General features: G+C 35.2%; 1 protein-coding gene and 1 long non-coding RNA gene across 6 annotated transcripts; one reads left to right on the forward strand and one right to left on the reverse strand.

Annotated features, from left to right (window-relative positions):
* Nucleotides 1-2,105: 2,105 nt before the first annotated feature.
* On the reverse strand, nucleotides 2,106-22,644 carry LOC145304548 (putative transcription factor p65 homolog). 5 transcript variants are annotated; one of them, XM_080146457.1, is made up of 23 exons: nucleotides 22,460-22,644; nucleotides 14,997-15,052; nucleotides 14,519-14,604; nucleotides 14,002-14,094; nucleotides 13,320-13,450; nucleotides 12,868-12,955; nucleotides 12,582-12,683; nucleotides 12,183-12,269; nucleotides 11,759-11,826; nucleotides 10,051-10,117; nucleotides 9,112-9,193; nucleotides 8,726-8,811; nucleotides 8,339-8,461; nucleotides 7,909-8,011; nucleotides 7,344-7,441; nucleotides 6,849-7,028; nucleotides 6,406-6,510; nucleotides 6,147-6,219; nucleotides 5,015-5,107; nucleotides 4,604-4,702; nucleotides 3,877-3,974; nucleotides 3,175-3,296; nucleotides 2,106-2,692 (listed from the first exon to the last, which is right to left on the reverse strand). In XM_080146457.1, exons 5-23 carry the CDS (start codon nucleotides 13,412-13,414, stop codon nucleotides 2,590-2,592), a joined length of 1,872 nt encoding a protein of 623 aa, XP_080002583.1. In that variant the 5' UTR covers nucleotides 13,415-13,450; nucleotides 14,002-14,094; nucleotides 14,519-14,604; nucleotides 14,997-15,052; nucleotides 22,460-22,644; the 3' UTR covers nucleotides 2,106-2,589. The 5 variants fall into 5 exon arrangements, with proteins under 5 accessions (XP_080002583.1, XP_080002582.1, XP_080002586.1 ...); XM_080146456.1 differs by lacking the exon at nucleotides 22,460-22,644 and adding an exon at nucleotides 16,063-16,732; XM_080146460.1 differs by lacking the exons at nucleotides 2,106-2,692; nucleotides 3,175-3,296; nucleotides 3,877-3,974; ... (1 more) ...; nucleotides 5,015-5,107; nucleotides 22,460-22,644 and adding exons at nucleotides 5,124-5,191; nucleotides 16,063-16,732.
* On the forward strand, nucleotides 10,127-10,893 carry LOC145304549 (uncharacterized). The gene is made up of 2 exons (XR_013874115.1): nucleotides 10,127-10,469; nucleotides 10,859-10,893. It is a non-coding gene; the product is annotated as an uncharacterized LOC145304549 (long non-coding RNA).
* Nucleotides 22,645-23,021: the final 377 nt, after the last annotated feature.

Genomic DNA, 23,021 nt, shown 5'->3' on the forward strand with positions numbered 1-23,021 from the left:
GGTAAGAGAGGCAATCTGATACTGTTTAATTCTGGAAAGTATGCTGTGGTGGTGCCAAGTATGATGGTGACAATCATGGTTATGATGGCAACACTCACTGATTTCAGTTTCCCCCCTTGACACAGAGATGGCCACCGTCTCAACTTCACCAGTAAATATATCTCCACACTGATCATGAATATCGTATTCAAGACTAACATAACTGTCCCACCTAGGTTGATTGCAGGACTAGTTAACTCCTTTTTGATAAGGTATTGAAAATAACCAAATTGTCTGTGGCGTTTTGTTGCAAACATTCGAAAGTTTGTCCCCACCCAAAAGAAGAAAGAGAAGCAAAAGATTCCTCTGCTTAATTTCTTTTGGTCAGTATTTGTTGAAATAGTAACTTCATGGTAGAGCAGGATTCTTAGGATTGAAAGACAGGTATAGTTTGACAGGGAGTTGAAATTGCAACATCTGCCACAAATATCAATTAAAACAGCAACATTCACAGGAATGACACTTATAAATGTCCTCCATATTACAGGGGTTAAAAAAATGATATTGGCTGCCTGAACATAGTGGGCTATGCCAATATCTAGAAAGACAACAATGTTCTTCTCATTTGATGATAAGGAGTTATGATAGGCATGCTGAAAGAAGGTGAATGACAGGGAAAGTATCAACATTGGTATTGCCAGATAGTCAGGTTTAAAGGGACTAGAACTGACATCTAGACTGAAGTCACTGATATTATTAAGATCAGTCCTGTTAAAATAAAAATAATTGTCACTGTCTTCAGTAAGATTCATTTTTTTCTAATTTAAAAACTTAATTTTACTGTTTTAATTTTCAAATACTTGTCATTTTAGTATTTTTGTTATTCTTTTATTTTTTTATAATTTATATTTAATGCATATTGTTTAAATATGTGTGTTCTCTAGAGAACTTGTTAATACTAAGACCCGGATTACTCAACTGACGAATTTCTTTATATTTTTGGATAAATATTGATTTAGACATTAATTAAAGTGAGATCATCCTTTATTATCCCATGTAAATGATTTGCTTAACAGTACATTTTAAATAATGCTTTTTTTTATTATTTTAAAGTAAAAAGTAGATATAATAATATTAGATGTATTTCCTTAGCAGTAAATTGGTTTTAAGCTATAAACAGACTTATACAATTGAATATGTCAATATCTTTAAGTTATTTATAATCTATGGAATGGCACGTCTTCCTTGAGCTAATATCATATTCAACATTTATTCGCCCTTTAAAATGCTTGGAACATCCCCTGGCAATTATTTATCAATAATCAGACGACTATGATATTTATTTAATTTTTATATTTATTTATTTTGTCAATAAGTCAAATTTGTTTTAAATGTACCGACAAACGTTCTAGGATTGATTACAGAGTTGATACGCTTTCTATTTTTTAATGAACTCTTACAAGGATTTAATACTGCAAATTTCAAATCGATAGGACAATTCTAACATGCCTAAATTAACGATAAAACTATCTATCTGTTATGGACTGATGAATGTACGGGTCGACCTTAATTATAGAAAAGCTTCGCTCATCAAAATAATTCCATGTAACAATAAAAGGATTTATTCAAATAGTTTCTTAATGATAGAAGTTGAACAAAATGAATAAATATTCTGAATGCTAAAAAGAAATGCAAATTATTGGTCAAGCTTTGAAAAAGGCATAAATTTTAAAATAACATAAAAAGTGTTCATATAAACTTTAGATCGAACACTTAAATACAAAGTTAAAATGAAATTTTCTATTTACAAATAGGTAGGTTTAGTTGCACATATATGAAAAGATACATTTTAATCACATTTTATAGGGATAATTTAACGATTTTTTGCATATAACACTGACACATCCCTTATTTATATATATGTGAATATTGATTGTCATGGATTCAAAGGAGAAAATATCCTTTTTTTTCTGAATAAGGCACCGGGCTTAAACAATTCTAAAATATCTAAAGATGTAAGACTATCATAAAATCTAACTATAACTGAGAAATAACACTCAAATATGCAGGGAGGGAGCAGATATTGGACTGAAAATTACACTGGTACCCAATTTTTTTACATCAACGTTAGTTTCAAACTGATCATGTCCAAAATTTCAATAATACATTTTAATATACAGAAGAGGTAAATTTGTTTGTCATAATTCGGGTGATGTAGATAAAATTTTCTTATTCCTTAACATTTTTCCGTACTTACTTATTATAGAAATGGATACAAAAGAAACTTTTTTTTAAAGTCATGGATAAAAGCAAATACATAAATACAGTTATATTAACATCTAAATAATCATATTATGTATTCGTTTATTACATTTTTAACTGTAAATAATTAGAAAAAAGGTACTTAAAATAAGCAGCACATATAATTAAACATATACATATTAGGTATAACAGCTTATATTCAAAAAAAAAATATCTGTGCATTATAAAAAGACATTAACAGTTATTCCAATTGAGCTTTCTAATAACGTTTGAATTTTTAGCTTTCAAGAATCTTTATTTATCACGTTGTTTTACAGGAACAACATTCATAAACACATGCGGCCTTTATCAAAAGTTGTTTACTTCCCCGCCGGCAAGATTGGCCATGTTTAAGAAGTTGCTGTCGCTCAGCTGCTCGCTCACTGTTGGTGTATTCAATGATGATTGTTGTCTGAAAAAAATTATAGTTATTTATAGCCTCGTATTGTAGACAGTTTTCGCGGATAGTAAATGGAGAAATTATAAGTTAAGTTATAATTTGTTACAGGGTAGTCCCGCATGGTAAATGCCCTATTATCAGAGGTTAGCATAAAAAAAATACCCAACCTCTTAAACGTTTTTAATTTTTTTTCTCAAAATATAAGTCCATTATCTTATCCCTAAGATCCCAGAGTAAAACTATATAGAACTGTTCAAACAACAACTAAATTAATGTACCTACAAGGCTACATTCCCAATAATGTTACATAAAATTAACCCTTCTGTAGATAACAATTAGTAATTAAATTGGACACTCAACTTAATGAAACAACCAATCAATATTTAACAGTAAGACCCCAAAGTTGTTAAGCCAACAAATAAGAAAACATTTTTATAGAACTTTAGGTATAATAAACAGCCCAATGCCCCCTCCCTCCCTGAATGTGTTGATACCTGGAAAGATTATGTTTGTTAACGGCTGTCAGCTGTCCAGAGTTGTTCTTGGCATTCTGATAAGGAAGTACCAACTTGCCAGAATCTAAACCAGCATCGTTCTGCGATCTCTTGCCACCCTTCTAATGAGATAAAAAAAAAGTTATTTTATTAAAGACTTTTAGCTACGCCACAAGAGGCCTCTAGGGGGTAATTGAAGACTTCGGATAAGAGAAAAGTTGAACCTTCATTTTAAGGTTTTTTTTTGAAGAAAAAGAAAATCCATATGGGGGGTATTTTTTCATAGTCGATTAGGTATTCTTGGGAGGGTGTAGGTACCCTCCCTAAAAATAGTTGTAAATCTTGTAAGAGTTATAAGAAGCTTCACTTTAAAGGAGACCCATATTAGTTCAGCGGTTAGCAAGATCTTGTTACTTGTATACAAGGATTCTTTTTTTTTAATGAAGTTTTAATAATCAAGTGTCGGTCCATAGAAAGAGCGTAGGTCCATGTTTAAAAGTAGAATGAACCAAAAGTAATTATGATTGTCTATTTAAATTTTTCATCATTTATGTACTTTAGACCGAATAAGAACATTTGACAGAAGTATCATTCAAAATTATTATGACAACTAAAGGTTCACATCTAAACTCACGTATGTCACGATTTTCTGTGCTTCGCCACAAGTAGATGTTATCATCCTTGCTTGATCATTTATTTTACCTGTTGATGGGATGCGTTGGGGATCAAATAATCTGCTGCCTCCCCACCCCCCAGTCCATGGGGTGGCGAGTTCTGTATGTTCAAATTATTTGTCAAATCTACAAGGAGCATGGATAGAATATTTAGCGAAATAATTTTCGACAGATTCCTTCAAAGTGGTTAGAACAGAACCAAGCCCCCCTTATTTTGAAATAACTTGAAAATAATACAGGTGTTTTATCTGTTTGTTTTGGTTAGGTTAGGGTATATTGGGTACTGGGTACTACGGTAGGGTTCGGGCATAGCAGGTTTAGGCCCTGAAGGGTTTGTGCCTCCTTGGGGTTAAAAGTTCTAACTGTTCTGGGTTAAAAAAGTTTCCCCTACTCTTAATATTAATGCAACGCATTGGAAATCGTCTTTAGTTACAACGTGGTTCGGGCCAAGATTTGAACCCATCACCTTCCAAACATCAAGATGATGTGTTACGTGTTTCCAGGGGCTGCTATTCAGCCAATTAATTCCAATTGGAAATGCCGCAAAATTTAATATTTTGTTGGAATAAAGTTGGAGTAAAACTTGTTTTTTTTTCACGTAACTGAAAGAGATTGGGTAAGAAGGTGGAGAAAAAAAGAGAAGGGGGTGGTTGGGAAATTTTTCTTTAGAATTGTTTGTCAGAACCCTATTCCCTTTTCCCTGATTGTTTGAAATAAAAAAGAACATAAATGTTTCGCAAAAATCTACTCCATCCCTGAGGAAAGATTGTTGATACAGAATGGCCCCCCGCCGTAACCCCCATTCACCGACTGGGGCGGGTACATCATGTCCCCGTTCTGAGGCGGCTGGAGATCTGTACACAAAATAATCCATTTTATTATTAATGACTGTAAATTAAATTGGTACCTACCCAAAGTTTTATATAAAAAAAAACTTTATATCACTTGTTGGCTTAAAAACTTTGAAAAGAGTCCAAGCTAATAATAATTAATCTTAATCTACAGAGAAGGTTAATTTTAAGCTAAATCATCAATGTCTTATCACTTAAGGTCCCTGATTATATACATGTGTAGATCCAACAATTTATTGTCTATTGTCTTATCCCTCAAGATCCATGTTCAAATTGGATTTTTTTACTTTGCAAAAATCTAAAATGGATAATTTCCTGTGTAATAATCTTGCTGTTGAGGTGAGAACTGATGGTCGTACTGCGGGCTCATGGCAGCGGCTATAGCTGCTATGCTGTCTTCAGCTGTACCTGATAATTTAAATTATGAAAACTGATGGTCGTACTACGGGCTCATGGCAGCGGCTATAGCTGCTATGCTGTCTTCAGCTGTACCTGAGAATTAATAATTATGAGAACTGATGGTCGTACTGAGGACTCGTGGCAGCGGCTATAGCTGCTATGCTGTCTTCAGCTGTACCAGATAATTATTAATTATGAGAACTGAAGGTCGTACTGCGGACTCATGGCAGCGGCTATAGCAGCTATGCTGGCTTCAGCTGTACCTGAGAATTAATAATCATGAGAACTGATGGTCGTACTGTGATCTCATGGCAGCGGCTATAGCTGCTATGTGTCTTCAGCTGTTCCTGATAATTAATAATTATGAGAACTGATGGTTATACTGTGGACTCATGGCAGCTGCTATAGCTGCTATGCTGTCTTCATCTAGCTGTGCCTGATAATTAATAATATAAAAACTAATGGTTATACTGCGGACTCATGGCAGCGGCTATAGCAGCTATGCTGGCTTCAGCTGTACCTGATAATTAATAATCATGAGAACTGATGGTCGCACTGTGGTCTCATGGCAGCGGCTATAGCTGCTATGCTGTCTTCAGCTGTACCTGATAATTAATAATTATGAGAACTGATGGTCGTACTGTGGACTCATGGCAGCGGCTATAGCTGCTATGCTGTCTTCAGCTGTACCTGAGAATTAATAATTATGAGAACTGATGGTCGCACTGTGGTCTCATGGCAGCGGCTATAGCTGCTATGCTGTCTTCAGCTGTGCCAATATAAGAACTGATGGTTATACTGAGGACTCATGGCAGCGGCTATAGCTGCTCTGCTGTCTTCAGCTGTACCTGATACAAAAAATGGAAGGTTAGTGGAGAACTGAGTCTGAGGATCAATAAACCCTTCTAAATTTTAAACCTATACCTGACCAATGCTAACCTGCCTTAAATTTTGGAACGCTTGGTCTAGCCTTTTAGGAGATCTTAAAGAACATATATACATAGACACATACAACTTCCAACTTCATATTAAAGAATTGTTACTGTACCTCCTTGCAAATGATGATAAATCAGCTGACCATCAGCTGTTGAACTTGGAATCATGTTGGTCTGCTGTAAAACCTGTTTTGTACAATTCAATAGTTGCCAACCATAAATATGTAAGATGTGCAACTTTTTCAAGCCAATTAGGTTAATCATTAAAATGCTGCAAAGTACCTATAGGTATTTTTATCTACTTATTAAAACAGTAAAAGACTTATTCTCGACAAAAATCGAGAATTGAAATGATTGATTTGGCAACCGTGCCTGAGTATTTGTGATGATAGAATTGCCTTGTTGACAACTTGGTATCAAGCTTGGCTCAATATTTGAAAGACTGATGCTTCTGCTGCTAGCTGTAGGACCATTTTTCTACATATTAATATCTATTAAAATAAAGCTTTTCTATTATTAGGGTCAGTCCGTACGTCATGATATCAATAGATCAATTGCATGCTACAGACAGAAACAAAAAGTCGACTGTTAGTCTGTAGTAAAAAGAGAGAAAGGGGATTTTCGACTGTAGACTATACTGGTGTCCAAAGCCTAATCTTTCCTTCTTTGGTTTCAAAAATTTGGATTTACTTGACTTGATTTTTGGGTCCGGGGTCGTCTAAACTTTTACACATAATTAAGGGTGTATATTAATTTATCACCCACTGTTTCATACCTTAAGATTCCTGGTGTAAAAAGACAAACGTAATAATCACCTCGACATTGACAAGAACTGGATTTCCCTCCTGTCCAATCCGTACTTGGGAGTAGGGGCTGTTGGAGGTCTTGACCTCCCCCATGCCTCCCACCATGGGTGGGGAGTAGGGGCTCCCCCCAACCATGGGGGGACTGTAGGGGTTGGATTTCATTGCCACTGGAGGTCTTCCAACAACCATCTTAACAATTAAAATTAAAAATACTAACTTTTTAAAAATCAAAGAAAAGGGTGCAAAGTTTTTCTTCATAGTTCCTTATTAAGCACTGAACCTCCCCCACCCCCTTCCCCAGTCCCTCCCCTTTTTGATATAAATCCTGAAGTGCCCTAAGCTTACTCAATACCATGATAACCTAAGTAACCTAACCTAGAGTAGTAAACAAACAAACGAAAAATCACCATCCTTTCCCGTATTTTAAATTTTTATTTCAGAATAAGAGTGGGGTTTCTGTGCTCGACAAGGCACTCAGAGGAAAACGCCGACTATTTCTCTTACTTGATGATGCATGTTTCTCTGATCAGGGCTCATAGCATTGTTGTTGTACATCTTCTCTTCACATTTTATTTCATCCTTCAACTTCTTCTCAGAGAAACCTAAAAAATATATTTTGGTTTATATTATAGTGACTCCAGAACTTTCTGGTAACTTTCAGGAATAAAGGGGACAATGAGCTGTTTATTACACTAGTTCCCAAAAGTTTTTTAATAACGTTTTCTTATTCATTGGCTTAACAACTTAGTGAATTTTGCTTGGTTGGATAATTAAGTTGAGTGTTTAAACGTTTCGACCACTAATTATAATCTACAGAAGGGGTAATTTTGTGTATCATCATTTGGGTTGTACATTAATTGATCAGCCTTTGTTTTATCCCTTTCGATCCCTGGGTAACTTTACTTTTGCATTGTTTAATTTTATTGTTGTTTGATCCTGAAATTTGCAAAGATTCCTCCTGCATAAAACAAACATGTTGTCTTTTTTGTAGTATGTCTATAACCCTGTGGGGTCAGCAAATAGTAATACCCTATATAATCTTACCTAACCAGACTTAAGGGATATTTACCATGTTGTGGTAGATAGTAGAAATCTGTAGGTTCACTTCGCTCAGATTCATTGGATTTTCTTAGCTCAACAGATACTCGTACCTTCTCTTTTATATTTAAATCCTAAAAAATTGTAATATTTGGTTAAGAATTAAATATTTTAGACAAAGAACCTAAAATTAAGTAAACTTATTGAAGAATAAGATTTGACATTTTAGGGTTTAAAATTAATATTTTCTTTAACTAATTTTCATAGATTTTTCTTTAAAACTAATTTGATTTTTCGCCCCCTAGGGTTTGTCAACTGTACGTACCTTGTATTTTGGCGGGTAAAATGTGATGGCGTAATCTTTTTGAGTAGGTACATTTGAGTAATTTCTTTAGCCAATATTCATAGGTTTTTCTCTAAAACTATGTTTCGTACCCAAAGGGTTAATGAACTGTAAGTACCTTGTATTTTGGCGGGTAAAACGTGATGGCGTACTGTTTGTGTACATTTGAGGGGTTAAAATTAGCCTTCTCCTCCCAACCTTTGTTGTCATAGAACCAAATCTGTATGTCATCGCGGGATACCTACAAAACATGATAAAAATTATCAGTATTCAAACAACATGTATTAACACACAAATTAGATTTAGTATGTAAAAATTCAATGAAATATAATATAAACATAGTTGATTTTATAAAAAGTGTATATCCTTTAAAAAGTAACAGTATGTCTTAGAATCTGTCTGTCTGTGGAGAAAGATCTATAGTGTAGGATTTTACGTTTAATAAAAAAAAACTAGGGCACTATTGGCCAATCAGAAAATGTAGATAGCGTATAAAAAAACATACCTTTTCACATAGCAAAATTATCTTTTTATCGCCATTGACACTGCATGTAGTATCCGAAATATCAATAATTTGAAGCTCTTTTTTAGCCTGATATTTAGTGGATTTTTTTATGTGCTACATAAATGCGAACTTTTTACAAAAAAAAATGTAGAGAAAAAATTAAAGGCAGCTATTTTTTCATTATAAGTCAGCTATTAAAAGTTGCATTTCTTAGGATAAGGTAAACTTTCAGGAAATTATATAATATAGTTAGTCTACTTTAATAGGGTATTCCCTTGAATTATTACAAAAAAAACTTTGCCTGCTAGTGAGCTGTACTGGGTTTTGTATCTAACAGCCCAACTAAGGTAATAAATCTATTCAAAATTAAATTTAAAAAATCCATTCCTTGGCGTCATAAATAACTTCTGAACAGACAGGTTTCATTGGCTTCGTACATTTACCTTCGCCGTTTCTATCATACCAAACCTAGAGTAAAAATATAAGTTTAGGATATTTTACTAACCCAAGATGCTAGGGGCACAGTATATATGGTGCTATTCCTTAAAAGTGCTTAGCAAGCAAAGAAGCCTTAATCTTGTTTTTGAAATAGATAGACAATAAAAGGATTCTTTTTATACCTATCACATGAGGTGCATAACCCCGCGTGGAAACCCTGTACCTAAGGGTCGGGAGGGTTAATGCAACCATCTAGTAATCAATGTATAAATGGCACTTAGAATTCGAATTTCGATCTGAAATTTTGCATGAGTAATCCTTGGTAGGTCTATTTTCCCTAAATCGAACAAAAAGTTGGAAAAGTAACGGCTAACGGCTGGCGGCTCAGCCGTTTAGCCATTTTTAAGCTATTTTGAAGGTAAATCAATCACGAAACCTATCTCCACATAATACTCTTTCCCGCTCTAAAACGTTTTCAAACGGTTCTAGCCGGTAGTTGCTGGTACTAGAAATAAAAAAAATGATTTTTTTGTATTATTTTACATGATTTAAAGCAAAAATATGTTTCAAAAGTTGATTCCTACGTAATTTATGACAGATTTGCCCTAAAAATAGCAAAAAAAAACGGCTAAACGGCTGAGCCTACCAAGGATTACCTACTCATGCAAAATTTCAGATCAAAAATCTAATTCTTAGTGCCATTTATACATTGATTACGAGATGGTTGCACTAACCCCCCCCCCCCCTTTATCCTAACCTGACATAAATTAAAAACCAACGCAAAAAAGTCTCCCCCCCCCCCTTTTGATTATATGTCAATAATTTCAATTTTCGGAAGGTAGGTAAGGGGTGGGGCATTTTGTTTCAATGCAAGAAAAAAAACTTACGTGGAAACAGAGTTTAACAGCGTTGAGATCAATATTCGTACTGCTTTCCATGTGACTCCAGCCTTGGCTAAAAAAAATGGATATAGAATATGTTTATCATATGAAAAGGGAAATTGTATTGGAAGTATAATAGTGTGATGCGTTTGTGAACTCGAACCTTTATCCTTTTGTTTTCCTTATCATTAATGGCAGTTTAGAAAGCGCCCAAGTTTAAATTAAAAGTTCATAATTGGACGCGGCAATCAAAACAACGCTTGCGCTTAAACCAAAACAAAGCTAGCGTGGCCATCTTTAATCTTTCTTTCAAAATGTGCGGAATATCTGTGTGATAAAAAACCATGTATAGTCAGAATTGTGGTGTTATCCGTACTGAAAAATACCTTTGAGTGCTTCCCGGCTTGACAAGATCAAAAACTTCGGTAAGAATTCTTTCTTTAAGCATTTATAATGGAGTGGAGTGATTTTTTAAGACGGCAAATTAATCTTTTCATTTTCACTGAAATTAGACCAAGTAATTAATCTATTTTTGTATCAGAATATTTTAATAGTAGTCTATTATGATTTTGTTTATGAATTTCAATCTCGCATTCAATTTTGATTAATTTTAAGCAAAAAATAACCCTAGCCTTCTTTATACATTTTGAAATATAATTTCGAAGTCACGCAACCTCTTATAAGGAATATTTATTTTATTGAATAGACGATTGTTCCAAATAAGAAAAAGATTTATTCTCTTTTACAAGATTTATTTTATCATGTATTTAACATTTTAATATTTGATTATTAATTTTGTTATTTTCTATTTCAGCATGACCGTTTTCATACAATAAATTGTATTAGTAACTATGCTGGTTTTGATTCTTGTGGGAAGTAGCAGGTTTCATACGTCTGTACGTAAAGATCTGGTAAACGGCCAGCCAAATTCCGTTGTACCGAAACAGAAATTTTGTCGTCAATTTACAATTAACGGGTATACCTAGTCCCTTTCGTAGCAACGTTTCGTTGTATTTTTACAGTAGCTTTTCCCCTATTTCTAGCCCCTGCGAGGGGGCTCTAACCCTGCTGGGCAATCACCTAACTTAACTTAACCTAACCTATAATAACCTATCAAAAGCTACTGTGAAAAATAAAATACGACGAAACGCCCCTTAAGAGGTGTTGTCACGTAAGGGACTATACCTCAATTTACTACTATGGACCTCATTTATTGGTCAGTTCTTTACTCCAGTAAAATGGGTGGGGATGGGGTAAAGAGTGTGAATGGGGAGTATTAGCCAGCTGGATGAAGCATATCATCAAGACATGAGAGAATCTCTCACACTATCCGCCAATTTTATATCCATTGCTAAATAGATAGATACAGCAATAAACATCAAATAGATAGAAAATGCATAAATACATTAAGTTGAGATATTTTTTTATCAAAGGATCTCGCTAACCGATAAACCGATATGATTCTCCATTGGAGTGTAGATTACAATAGGTCAAGAGAAGGTTTATAACTATTTCTGGGGAGGGAACCATAACATAAAAAAAAACAGAAAAATAGATGACCACACAGAAAAAAAACAGACAGCCATACCGACAGAAATAAATAGATAGAAAGAGAGCGATAAGAAAATCGAATAAATATGAAAATACTTTCAATGATGAAGGTCATAGTATATGCAAATCTAGAATGTCCGAGCAGCAAATATTAAAATTTTACCTAAATGGGTCAACTTTCTTGTCTTTTCTGAGTTCCAATGAGGTTTTAATATCTTTTCTTTTCACACACTACGATGTTATTCATTTTCTTCGCAAATTTTTAAGATAAAGTGTTAAAAGGGTAAAATAAAACTAAATGAAATTAATTTCAAAATAGAGATTAATTCTGTGATTTTAATTTTATTCTTCTTAGAAAATTGTAGGTATAAAATACAATATGATAAATGAATTTTCGGAAGGTCTAGCTCAGAACCGGTTCAAATCCATCGAAAAGTATCCGGATTCGAAGCCATACTGACAATTTGTGAAAATTCTTACAGGGATCTAAAGTGATAAGACAATGGTCGATAAATTAATGTACATCCCCAATTTTGATACACAAAATTACCCCTTCTGTATTAGTTAAAATTCTAAAGTCAATGTTCCTGAATGCCAAGATGTTGGAATTCTGCTTCCATAGTTTCAGCGTCAATACGCTGCGTACAGATGCCAAATTTACAACCATTGTTTACCTACAAAAAAGGTAAATGATAACCTCCATATGAGCAAAGCACAAAATAATTTATGGACAAATGTAAAAAGTTAACAATAGTGCAGATATTCTTTTGTTATAAAAAAAAGTCAACCCCCAACTACCTACCTACCGATTTTAGACTGTGAAAGAAGAGGTACCCTCCCTCAAAATAATAATAAACCTTTCTTGGAGCTATAAGAAGCTTCACTGTAAAAAAGAATAATATTGGATTATCGGTTATCAAGATCCTTCGCTGGACTGGACAGTCAGAAAGACAGCTATCATGTTACTGTTTTTCGTTTGTACTTACCGATGCAGGGCTAACAAGCTTATGTGGATGTGCTTTGGGAGGGTCGTTATTGTGGGTCACACAGCTAACAACAACAGTGGCAAATCCGCGAAAACCATGGATCTAAAAATATGCATAGAAATAGGGATCTTAAGGGATAAGACAATAAATGATAAATTAATATAAATCATTAATAAAGAAATTACTGGTTGTAAAGTTTGGGCCTTTTAAAGGTATACCGACCAATCAGAATTTGATAAAAGTACCCAAAGTTTTAAGCAAAAGATTAATGAGAATGACAACTTACTTTTATTTTAGGGAAAGTCTTGTGTTCAGGAGTGGAAGATTTACCCTGCAGGGCTCCGGCTCCTTTACCTTCACATTCATAACGGAATCTAAACAATTTAACAACGTTAGAATTGAAGCTCTAAACTAGTTTAACCAGCCAATCAAAATTTAATACCCACCTTAAGCGTTTACCTAACCTACAAATTAGAAAACATGTTTTCAAAAAATCAAAAATTTACAGACCAATGTCGCTCCCTCCGATATGAAATTAAATAATTCCCAACAGAAAACTACATTTCGATTGCACAACTTTTACATGGAAGTTCTAAAAGTTAATATCAATTAGCTACGTCTTTTTATGGTCAGAATGGCATAACCTCTTCTCTTAGAAGGTACAATTTTAACATCTCTAGTATTACACGATGTGGTCTAGACTCGAACTCAACACCTTTCCCAGCAAGGATATGTTACCTGAGGCTGTTAGATTTAGGTTCTTCAATAATTTCCACCCATGGTTCCTGTTGTGCTTGTTGAGAATACATTTGATCTGCCACCTGTGGGGCCATATTTAAGTCTGAAGGTCCGAATCCGTTTATTACGCTCTAAAAAAAGAGACATAAATTTATAATTCGGTCGGTAAGTATGTGTTTTACAAATAAATGAGAAAAAAGACATTGGTTGTTTACCTCATATCGCATTTGGATCAAGTACGGACTTTATGGAGAAAAATAATGTTTTTTTGCCTATGCTTATTTTAGGTTCAGTATTGGTTAGAAGAGCCCCACGGCCCACAGGGAAAATACCCCATAAGGATAGGGCCCTACAAAATACAACAGGTAAATATCCCGTCAGACAGGCAGATGGGTTTGTTCACAGAGATTTAGGGGGATAAACAATGCATGATAAATTGATATATAATATATCTCCAATGATGATAAACTAATTTACACCTTCTGTAAATTAAAATAATTGGCTGAAAGAAAACCAATCAATCAAATAATTAAAATTAAGTAGCTAATAATAGTTCAAAAGCAACAGCATAAGAAAAATATAAAATTTTGGATGCTAATACAATTTACAGTCAAATGTCTTTTCCCTCCTTGACTGTCCTTGAAAAGTAGATCGATACACGACAGATAAAAAAAAACCTTACCACCACATCAGCATATTGTTGAGAAGAAGAAACAGCGGGGGGAACACTTTGCAGGGTAAATATAATAGGATCTCCGTTACCCTCAGATGGTGCCTGAAATGGAAAAAAATTAAAAAAATTTAAGCGGTTTACATCAGTGACTAGTCCCCCATTTCCTTGTTTTGAAATAAAATAAAAAGAAGGGAAAGAAATGAATAGTTTTTCGTTTGATTGTTTAGATTAGGTTAGGTTATACTGTGTACTAGGTAGTCCCGCATGGTTATGGCACCACAGGTATAGACCCTGCATGATCAGGGCTAATCATTAGAATGTTAAAGATATCAACTAACAAAAAATATTCCTAACATCTTATTTTCAATTTATTTTACTAGGTAAAACGCCTCAAGCCTAACCTGAGTATGTCAGGTGTCCTGCGTAAATCCACATAGCACTATATCTTAAGAGTTAAATCACTTTTCATAGAACTATACCTGTGAATATATCACTAAAAGGATTCAAAACAAATTTTAAAACTTACTGTTAGTGTTGTTAAATCGTTATTATTCTGCTGCGTTCCGTCTGGACCAACTTGTTCTTGCCCAAAGTCAAAATTTCGAAGAATTCCTGTAAAAAAAAAGTATTACAACATCCATAAAAACGAAGCTCAACAAATCAGACGGACAAATGAACATAGGGTTACAACACTTAATCTTTTTTATAATGAAGTTGATAGGTAGGTAATCTTTAATTGAATCTAACTGTTAAAGAAATCATCATGCAATAATTGAGATGAAAAGGACGAATCTAACACGCCCAAATTATGCAATAATATAATCTCTATAAATTATCACTTGTCAAACATACTTCAGTTTTTGAAAAGCTTAGCTTAAAATATTTGAAATCAATATTCATGATTTGTTTAACTCTACCATTTTCGACCTTTTTATCTATCTTTCTTTCTAGGTAACTATTTTATCTATCTATTTACATTTCTATGTATCTATCTATCTAACTACCTGATAAATCAGATTCTGTAACAATAGTTCCTGGTAAGTCTGTACCGTCTAGAACACTAAAATAGTAATAAAAATTAAAAATTATTTAACGTTTAAATGGGTATTCAAGGAGTATTGGAGGAAAAAGGACAACCCTTCTATTACAGACACACACACACACACACACACACACACACACACACACACACACACACACACACACACACACACTTGTAAAGTAGCCTAGCTACTAAATTGCCATTTAACTGCGCAAAAAACTAAAACTACCAACCAAGTTAGCAGAAAATAAATGTGAATTAATGAAATAACCAGTTTTCAATGAATTTGCTCGTATAAAAGCATAGCAAAAAGTGCGTTTTACTTTTATATGTATATACTTTGATCAAGAAGCATTCTTAATATCCTTAATATAAAAAGTAACAGGATGTCTATTTGGGTTTCTGTATTAAAAGATCTCGCTAAATGCGCGTCGGATCGATATGGCTTTCTTTTAAAGTAAATCTTTTTTTTAGGCCACGGGATTTTTTTCTATTTAATTTTGGATTAAGACAATTTCAGCCACGCAAAAGAATCTCGCCTACAAAATATGAACCCCCCCCCCGCCCCCCCTCCATTTGAAGCAAAGTTTTTAAAACAATTGTTGGGGTTTCTTATCCTTTTCTATTATGTACAGTTGTAAGATTTTTTCTTGTCTAATGCTTAAGATCTCGGAAAATACTGGTCTGTGAGGCCAGAGGCGAAGAAATTAGTTATTTGGTCTGTACGTTAAGATCTCACCAACCATTGCATTGAATTGATACGTTCTCAGTTTAAATTTCATAATAGTTTTGATCTATTGGGTTCTGTACATTAAAGTCTAGCTAGGTTCTTAGCTATTTTTCCGCACCCCCCCCCCCCCGCCCCCTCTTTTCTCTTCGGAAAACACAAACCTAGATGTCAGGGGCGATGCCACTTGAAAAATTAGAATGGAATAAAAGAGGCCTTCGAGAGTTTAAATGATCAATTTAACCAAAGTTTAAAAAGTACATGTCAAATTAAATAAGGAGATTTTATTTAATAAACTTACGTCAGATTATCAACTTGATTCGCGTCCATTTTAATAAATTTTCGTCACTTTTAATCAATTTATATTATCTATTATGACATTTTATCTTGTTATCTATTATATTTAATATTTTAATTATTTTTGTAACACAATTTTACAAAGTCACTTAAAAATGATTGGAAGAAAAGTGACAGTTTTATCACAATTAATTATTTAATTCAAAACAAATAAATCGAAATACTTATAAAACAAAGAATTTAAAACAAACTACTTTTGTCTATCATCAATGTTTTTAAAAAGTCATTGCTTAATTCTTTCAGCCTAGCCTAGTTATAAGTTATAACAATTGTAGCCCTTAACTACAGAAAAAAAAACTTGTTTTATTTTCATTGCAGACGACTGAAGCGGAACATTTTTGCATAGTTTTGTAGATTTTTATTTTGTATTTTCAAAAAATTAACATAAAAATGCACGAATAATACACAAAAACATATTATTTTATAGAAAAAAATCTTCGAAATATTTAGATAAAATTCTAGTTAACAAGTGCCCCATACGCAAAAGATGCGTAATGTTTACATTTTGGGATTTCCAACATGTAAAGACGACATCTCCGTTGTATAAGGTTTAGAGATTTTATATAAGTACGGGTAATTTTAATGATAATTGTATGAATCATAATATAAAATGTCTTTCTTTCTGAAATCTTAAATGTAACTACAATAATTTTATTATAAAATAAAAGATTTCGACCAAATTCTTGATTGAATTAAATTTGAATGATGTTTACTTAAATCAAAGAAAATTATGAAAACAAAAAAAGTCATTTTATTTAACAAAGGGGCAGCTTTTCCGTGCTTTCCCTCAGAAGTGTATATCAAGTATAACCCCCCCCCCACACACACCCCTTCATAATAAAAAAAGTCTAAAATAAGGGGTTTTATTGTTTTATGCCTTTAACCTGTGACCTAAAGTTAAAAACAAATAAAAAACACTCAACTCCCACCAAACCTATTATTAATTATTTTTGGTGCTCTGTTTTCTTTCTGTTAATGGTACAAGAAGAAAAAAATGGTTTGTCTGTCTCATTATTTCAGTGTTTTTTCCATCATTTTGCACTATATTATTATCACTGCGATACTTTCAGGAAAATTATAGAGTACGGTGATAAAAATGAAACATTTTTATTAACTTTTAGTATACTAGCTGCTACGCTCCTAAACGATTCTTTAGGCACTTTCAAAGAAAAATATAAAAAAAATATTTATTTTGATGGGTAGGGGTCATTTTTCACTGGGACGGTGGAGATACCCTCCCCAAAAATAGTTATAAAAAAACTTTCCTGGACATATAAGCTACACTGTAAAGAACAACCTTATTGGTTTGGTGGTTAGTGAGATCCTTCACTCCAGACAAAATAATAGGATAGTGTAGCCGAGCAAATAAACAAGGATGACAAAAAAGGGATCCTATGTTTACCGTGTCTACGTCGCGGATCCACCTTCTACTGCAACAGCAACAACATCAGCAGCTGCGGGGAAGCCAAGAGCAAACAAGTACAATCTCCCAATCTTCCAACTTGTATCATCATCAACCCAGAGGCAACCTTTTTTAACATCACAGACAATGTGGCTTACCCCGCAGCTAAATTGAGTTTTTAATTTGTCCGACAAAGAGTAAGGCAACACCAGCATGTCTTATTCGGCTACTACTCCTACGAGCTGGCATAGAACAGAATCCAGGGCCAACCTGGACCTGCACTGTATGTACAAAGAGAATCATTGGAACTTTTATTGAATGCAACAAATGCAACGGATGGCTCCATGTTAAATGTTCACAATTAAAATAATCTAATGAACGTAAGAAATTTAAAACCTGGACAGGACCCTGTTGCATCCATCTGGCACCCAACCCCCCCACCCCTCGTCGCAGTAACCCCCCACCACCACCCCGTCGCAGGCGCCCCTCCCCCCCACCCCCCAGACGTAATTCAACACCCCCACCACAACCTCCCCCAGCTCAACAACAACAACAAGACGACAACAGCTCTAAATTGAATTTGCTACAATATAACATCAATGGTATCACAGGAAAAATCGAAGAACTTCTCCATTACATGGAGAAAAAAGATATCAAGATCGGAGCAATTCAAGAAACAAAGCTAACTGCTAAATCTAAAAAGCTCAAGACTCCTAATTATACATTCGTACGTAAAGACAGAGGCGCAAACAAGGGTGGAGGTCTGGCATTCCTGGTTCACAAGGATGTCACCTTCAATCTTGAAAAAACACCACCAGCTCTTGAACAGGATCCACACTTGGAAAGCATCACCATCAGTCTACCTGCCAAAAACAACACAGAGCCACTTTACATACGCAATGTATATATCCCTCCCCAGAGCAGCTGTAACCAAAACTATTCACCATCAGTAAATAATTTATTTGATGAACTTGGAACATCATCCCTAGTTCTTGGTGATGTTAACGCACATCATCAGTTATGGCACTCTGAGGCAAACGAAGATGCACGAGGTAGACTCTTTGTAGATACCATCACTGGTCTTGATTATGGAATAATTAATGAAGATCAGCCAACAAGAGTAACAGCTAATGCAGCAACAGCACCAGATATAAGCATGGCAACCTCAAGTCTGATTCCAACAACTAATTGGAAATTAGACACTAGTCTAATTTCGGACCATCTTCCAATCATCATTAGTATTTCGGCGGAACTGAAAAAAACCAACACCCCCAACTACACCTATGTCAACTACAATAAAGCTGACTGGGACAAGTTCCAAGAATACACTGAAAACATCTTTTCATCAGCTAGAGAGGTCACAGATGTATTTGAAGCCGAGAAATACTTCTCAAAAATCCTCCAAGAAGCAGCTGGCAAATATATTCCAGCGGGTAGAATTCCGCGCACATATAATGCCTTACCAACCGAAGCTGCCACACTTATTGATGAACGGGATAACATGAAAAGGAACAATCCTGGTGACAACAGAATCCCTGAGCTCAACAAAAACATCAATAAACTCATCAGAGACCACAGGAAGGAAAAGTGGACACAATACCTGTCCACCTGTCAACCAGGCAGCACAAAGTTATGGAAGACCATCAAAAGCCTTAATGATCAACCTGTCCAGCCGGACAACCAAGGCATTGACTTTGATGACAACAAGCCCACCAATGATGCTACTAAACTGGCGAATAAATTTAATCGACAATACACACCGGAACTGGACAAGAAACCTGATAAGGCCCTTCGTACTGTTCTACGTTCCATGCACAGCAAGCCAAAACACCAGACGCCAAAGATTAAATTTACTCCAGCCCAGACTGCAGCTGCTATAAAAAGAGCTAAAAATTCCAAAGCCATAGGACCAGATGGACTGTCTCCAAATATGCTCAAGCACTTGGGACCACATGGTATCAAGTTTCTAACATCAATTTTCAACCTTGTCATGAGCACAGCCAAAACACCAGGCAAATGGAAGACAGCCAAGATTATCACCCTTCTGAAACCAGGTAAACCTGCAAATAAAGGCTCCAGTTATCGACCAGTATCCATTCTCTCCCCTCCTGCTAAGATACTGGAAGCCCTTCTTCTCCCATATCTCACTGATGCCATAGAACTTGCTGACCACCAACATGGATTCAGAAAGGGTAGATCAACACTCACAGCATTACAGACCATCAAGGACCACATTGATGACGGACTAAATAGGAAGAAACCAGTCAACAGAACAGTATCGGTAGCCATTGATCTTTCTAAGGCTTTTGATACTGTGGATCACCATCTCCTTCTCAGGGATATCAACAACCTTCCCTTGAACAGCTACATCAAGCGCTTCCTATGTGGTTATCTGAGAGGTAGACAGACATATGTTCTTTTCCGCAACTCAACATCTAAATACAGGAAAGTGAAACAAGGGGTGCCACAGGGTGGAGTTCTATCCCCCATCCTGTTCAACCTTTACATGTCTGCCATGCCATCCCCTCCAGGTAACATAAAGCTCGTCACCTATGCAGATGATAGCAATGTGCTAAATTCTGGTCCAACGTCAGAGAACTCAACAGCTACCTGGCTATCTTAAACGACTGGTTTAAGAGTAGAAATCTCTTCATCTCACCATCTAAATCATCTGCCACTATATTTTCCACATTCTCGAATGACGCAAGTGTAGTGCTACAGATTGAGGTAGATGGCCAGATTGTTCCTACAGTGAAGAAACCTACCTTCCTGGGTATCACATTCGACACACTTCTCTCCTTCAGACAGCATGCTGCTAATCTGAAAACCAAACTCCAGACCAAGAATGGCGTCCTTCTAGCCCTAACAGGCTCGAACTGGGGTAAGGATAAAGAGACCATCATCACCACCTTTAAAGCAATTGGACAATCTATCATCAATTACTGCTGTCCAATTTGGACACCTGCTTTATCAGAAACCACGTGGAATGAGATCCAGGTTGCCCAGAATGCTGCCTTGCGAGCAGTCACAGGCTGTCATATCATGTCTAAACCAGATCACCTACATCAGGAAACGAAAGTTATGACCGTCAAGGACCATTGTGAGATGCTCAGCAAGCAGTTTCTGTTGCAAACGCAGCTTCCAAACCACCCCAACCGTGTCGATTTGAATGCCCCACCCCCACGTCGCCAGATGAATGAAACTTTAAGGTCCAAGTTTGGCGACGAGATTAAACAGATGTCTCAACCTGATATGCCTCAAGACGTCTACAAGCAGAGATTAAAGGCCTTACATACCAACTCTGTACGCAAGAATATTGCAAAACTGGAGCACAACAAAGTCCTAGGTGCCCCACCCCCGAAGATAAATGACTCTGAAAAGGCCCTACCCAGAGTTACCAGAACCACCCTCTCACAGCTAAGATCAGGTTACAGCACTTACCTGAAAAGCTATATGTCAAGAATAAGCAAGGAAATACCTGTCCCAGATATTTGTCCCCTTTGCCAACAACCAGGACATACTACAGAACATCTATTTAGCTGTCCGGCGAACCCAACAACACTAACACCACGAGACCTATGGTTAAAGCCCCTAGAATGTGCCAGATTCCTGAATCTGGCAACAGATGATGATACAGACTGAGAAGATTTTGGGCTACAAGAAGAAGAAGGATGACAAAACATACAAAAGTAGGACTCAACAAATATACAGTGGTTTCAGTAAGGAAGAAACATAATATCAAACAAAGACTGAAAAAGTTGTGTGAATTAATTACAAAATTGCTTTAAAATATGACGTCATAGTATACAAATGGCCAATGATAGGCCAGTATACATTGTGATTCAAAAATGGTAAAATGTATAATGTAAACCGTTCATTGGTCATTTGTATTGTATGACGTAATTTTTCATTAGGCACTATAATCTGCTTCTTAAATACAGGATATTTAATGTACCATTGAGGTATTATATTGTAGAACTAGCGGCTTCGCCCCTAGCCTCTAGGGGCTTTGCCCCATGAGGTAGCTTTTAAAAGAAATAAAAAATAAAAAAAATTCTGGTGCTCCGAACACTACTCTCCCCCAAATTTTTTTTAAGGGGGGGAGGAATTTCATTTTTGGGGGGGTTGGGGGTGTCCCACCCCCCGAGAAAATAGCTTAAAACCACCACAGAACTAATAGGTATATACCCTGAAGAGTAGAATCCGAACGGTTCAGTGGTTACCGAGATCTTAAGGAACAGACAGACGGTCGGACAGACGGACGGACAGTCATCAAGCTACTTGTATTATAGATGGACTATAGAAATGCCTCGCCTTTACCTTTAAATTTGTAATGATTTACTACACATTTCAACAAAATTCTAGATATCTGTATTTAGAAATACAAAGCAAGGGGAGCAGATCTTTATAGAAACAAGGATGTCATAGGGTTGCGAAGCACTTTGTCGATAAATTCCCCCTTCTTTTTCTGGGAAGCTCTTTGATTGTGTTGGGGTTATTTATTTTACAGATATTGAAATCCCCATACTACACCATTCATCCTTTCTTTAAACAGAAAGAGTAGCAGTAACAGCGCAGGGTGGAGAAAATCCCCTAAAATGCCCCCTTGAAACACACGTCCTTTAAGGATGACCTTTAAGGCGGCTACTAGAAGTCAGAAATGAAGTAAATAGGATGATCATAACAATTAAAATTCATAAAAAAGTCAAAACGCATCTTAGGTTAAAAATTGTCTTTATAGTAATGACTATAGAGTTTCTACGCTTTCTCAATTATACCTATTTATTGCATGAATCACCAATCAAATATTTAAACCTATAGGAAGATTCTAACAAGTTCAAATTAATAACAGATATATCCGTTACGGACAGACGTTAAGACGAACCGACCATTATTTTAAAAAGCCTCGCTTTTAGAATCAGAATAAACATTTACTTACCGCCTTTATGGTTTTGGCTTCCTTGTTGTATTGAAGTCTTGAGGAAAAATGTCTTATTCAATGTAATTTTTTAACAATTTCTGAATTTCAAGTTAACTTTTTTCACTTTTAATGTATATAGTATTTTGTATGAGTTCACCAAATTTAATTATTGTCCTATTCTCGTGTAAAATGGACGTATGCAACTAAAGTATAATTTTGAGATAAGGAATTCTATGTTTGCTATTATAGGGACGGATCCATTGGGTAATAGAGCTAATATACTCATCACTTTAAAAAAGCAAGAATATAAAGGGATAAGACAATGGTTTATAAATATTAGAACATCTCCTATGATAATACTCAAAATTACCCCATCTGTAGATTACAGTTAGTGGTTAAAACGTTTGGACACTCATCTTAATAACTCTACCAATCAAAATTCTAATAAAGTTCCCAAAGTTATTAAACCAATAAATAAGAAAACATTATTATAAAACTTTGAGGTCTGGTGAAATAAACTACTTTCCCTTGCAAAATAAGAACATTATTATTATAAAATAAATACATAAAAAGCTTTAGT

The sequence above is a fragment of the Acartia tonsa genome, chromosome 13 (genome assembly GCF_053477335.1).
Source record: "Acartia tonsa isolate MP-2025a chromosome 13, ASM5347733v1, whole genome shotgun sequence".
Classification (NCBI taxonomy): Eukaryota; Metazoa; Arthropoda; class Copepoda; order Calanoida; family Acartiidae; genus Acartia; species Acartia tonsa.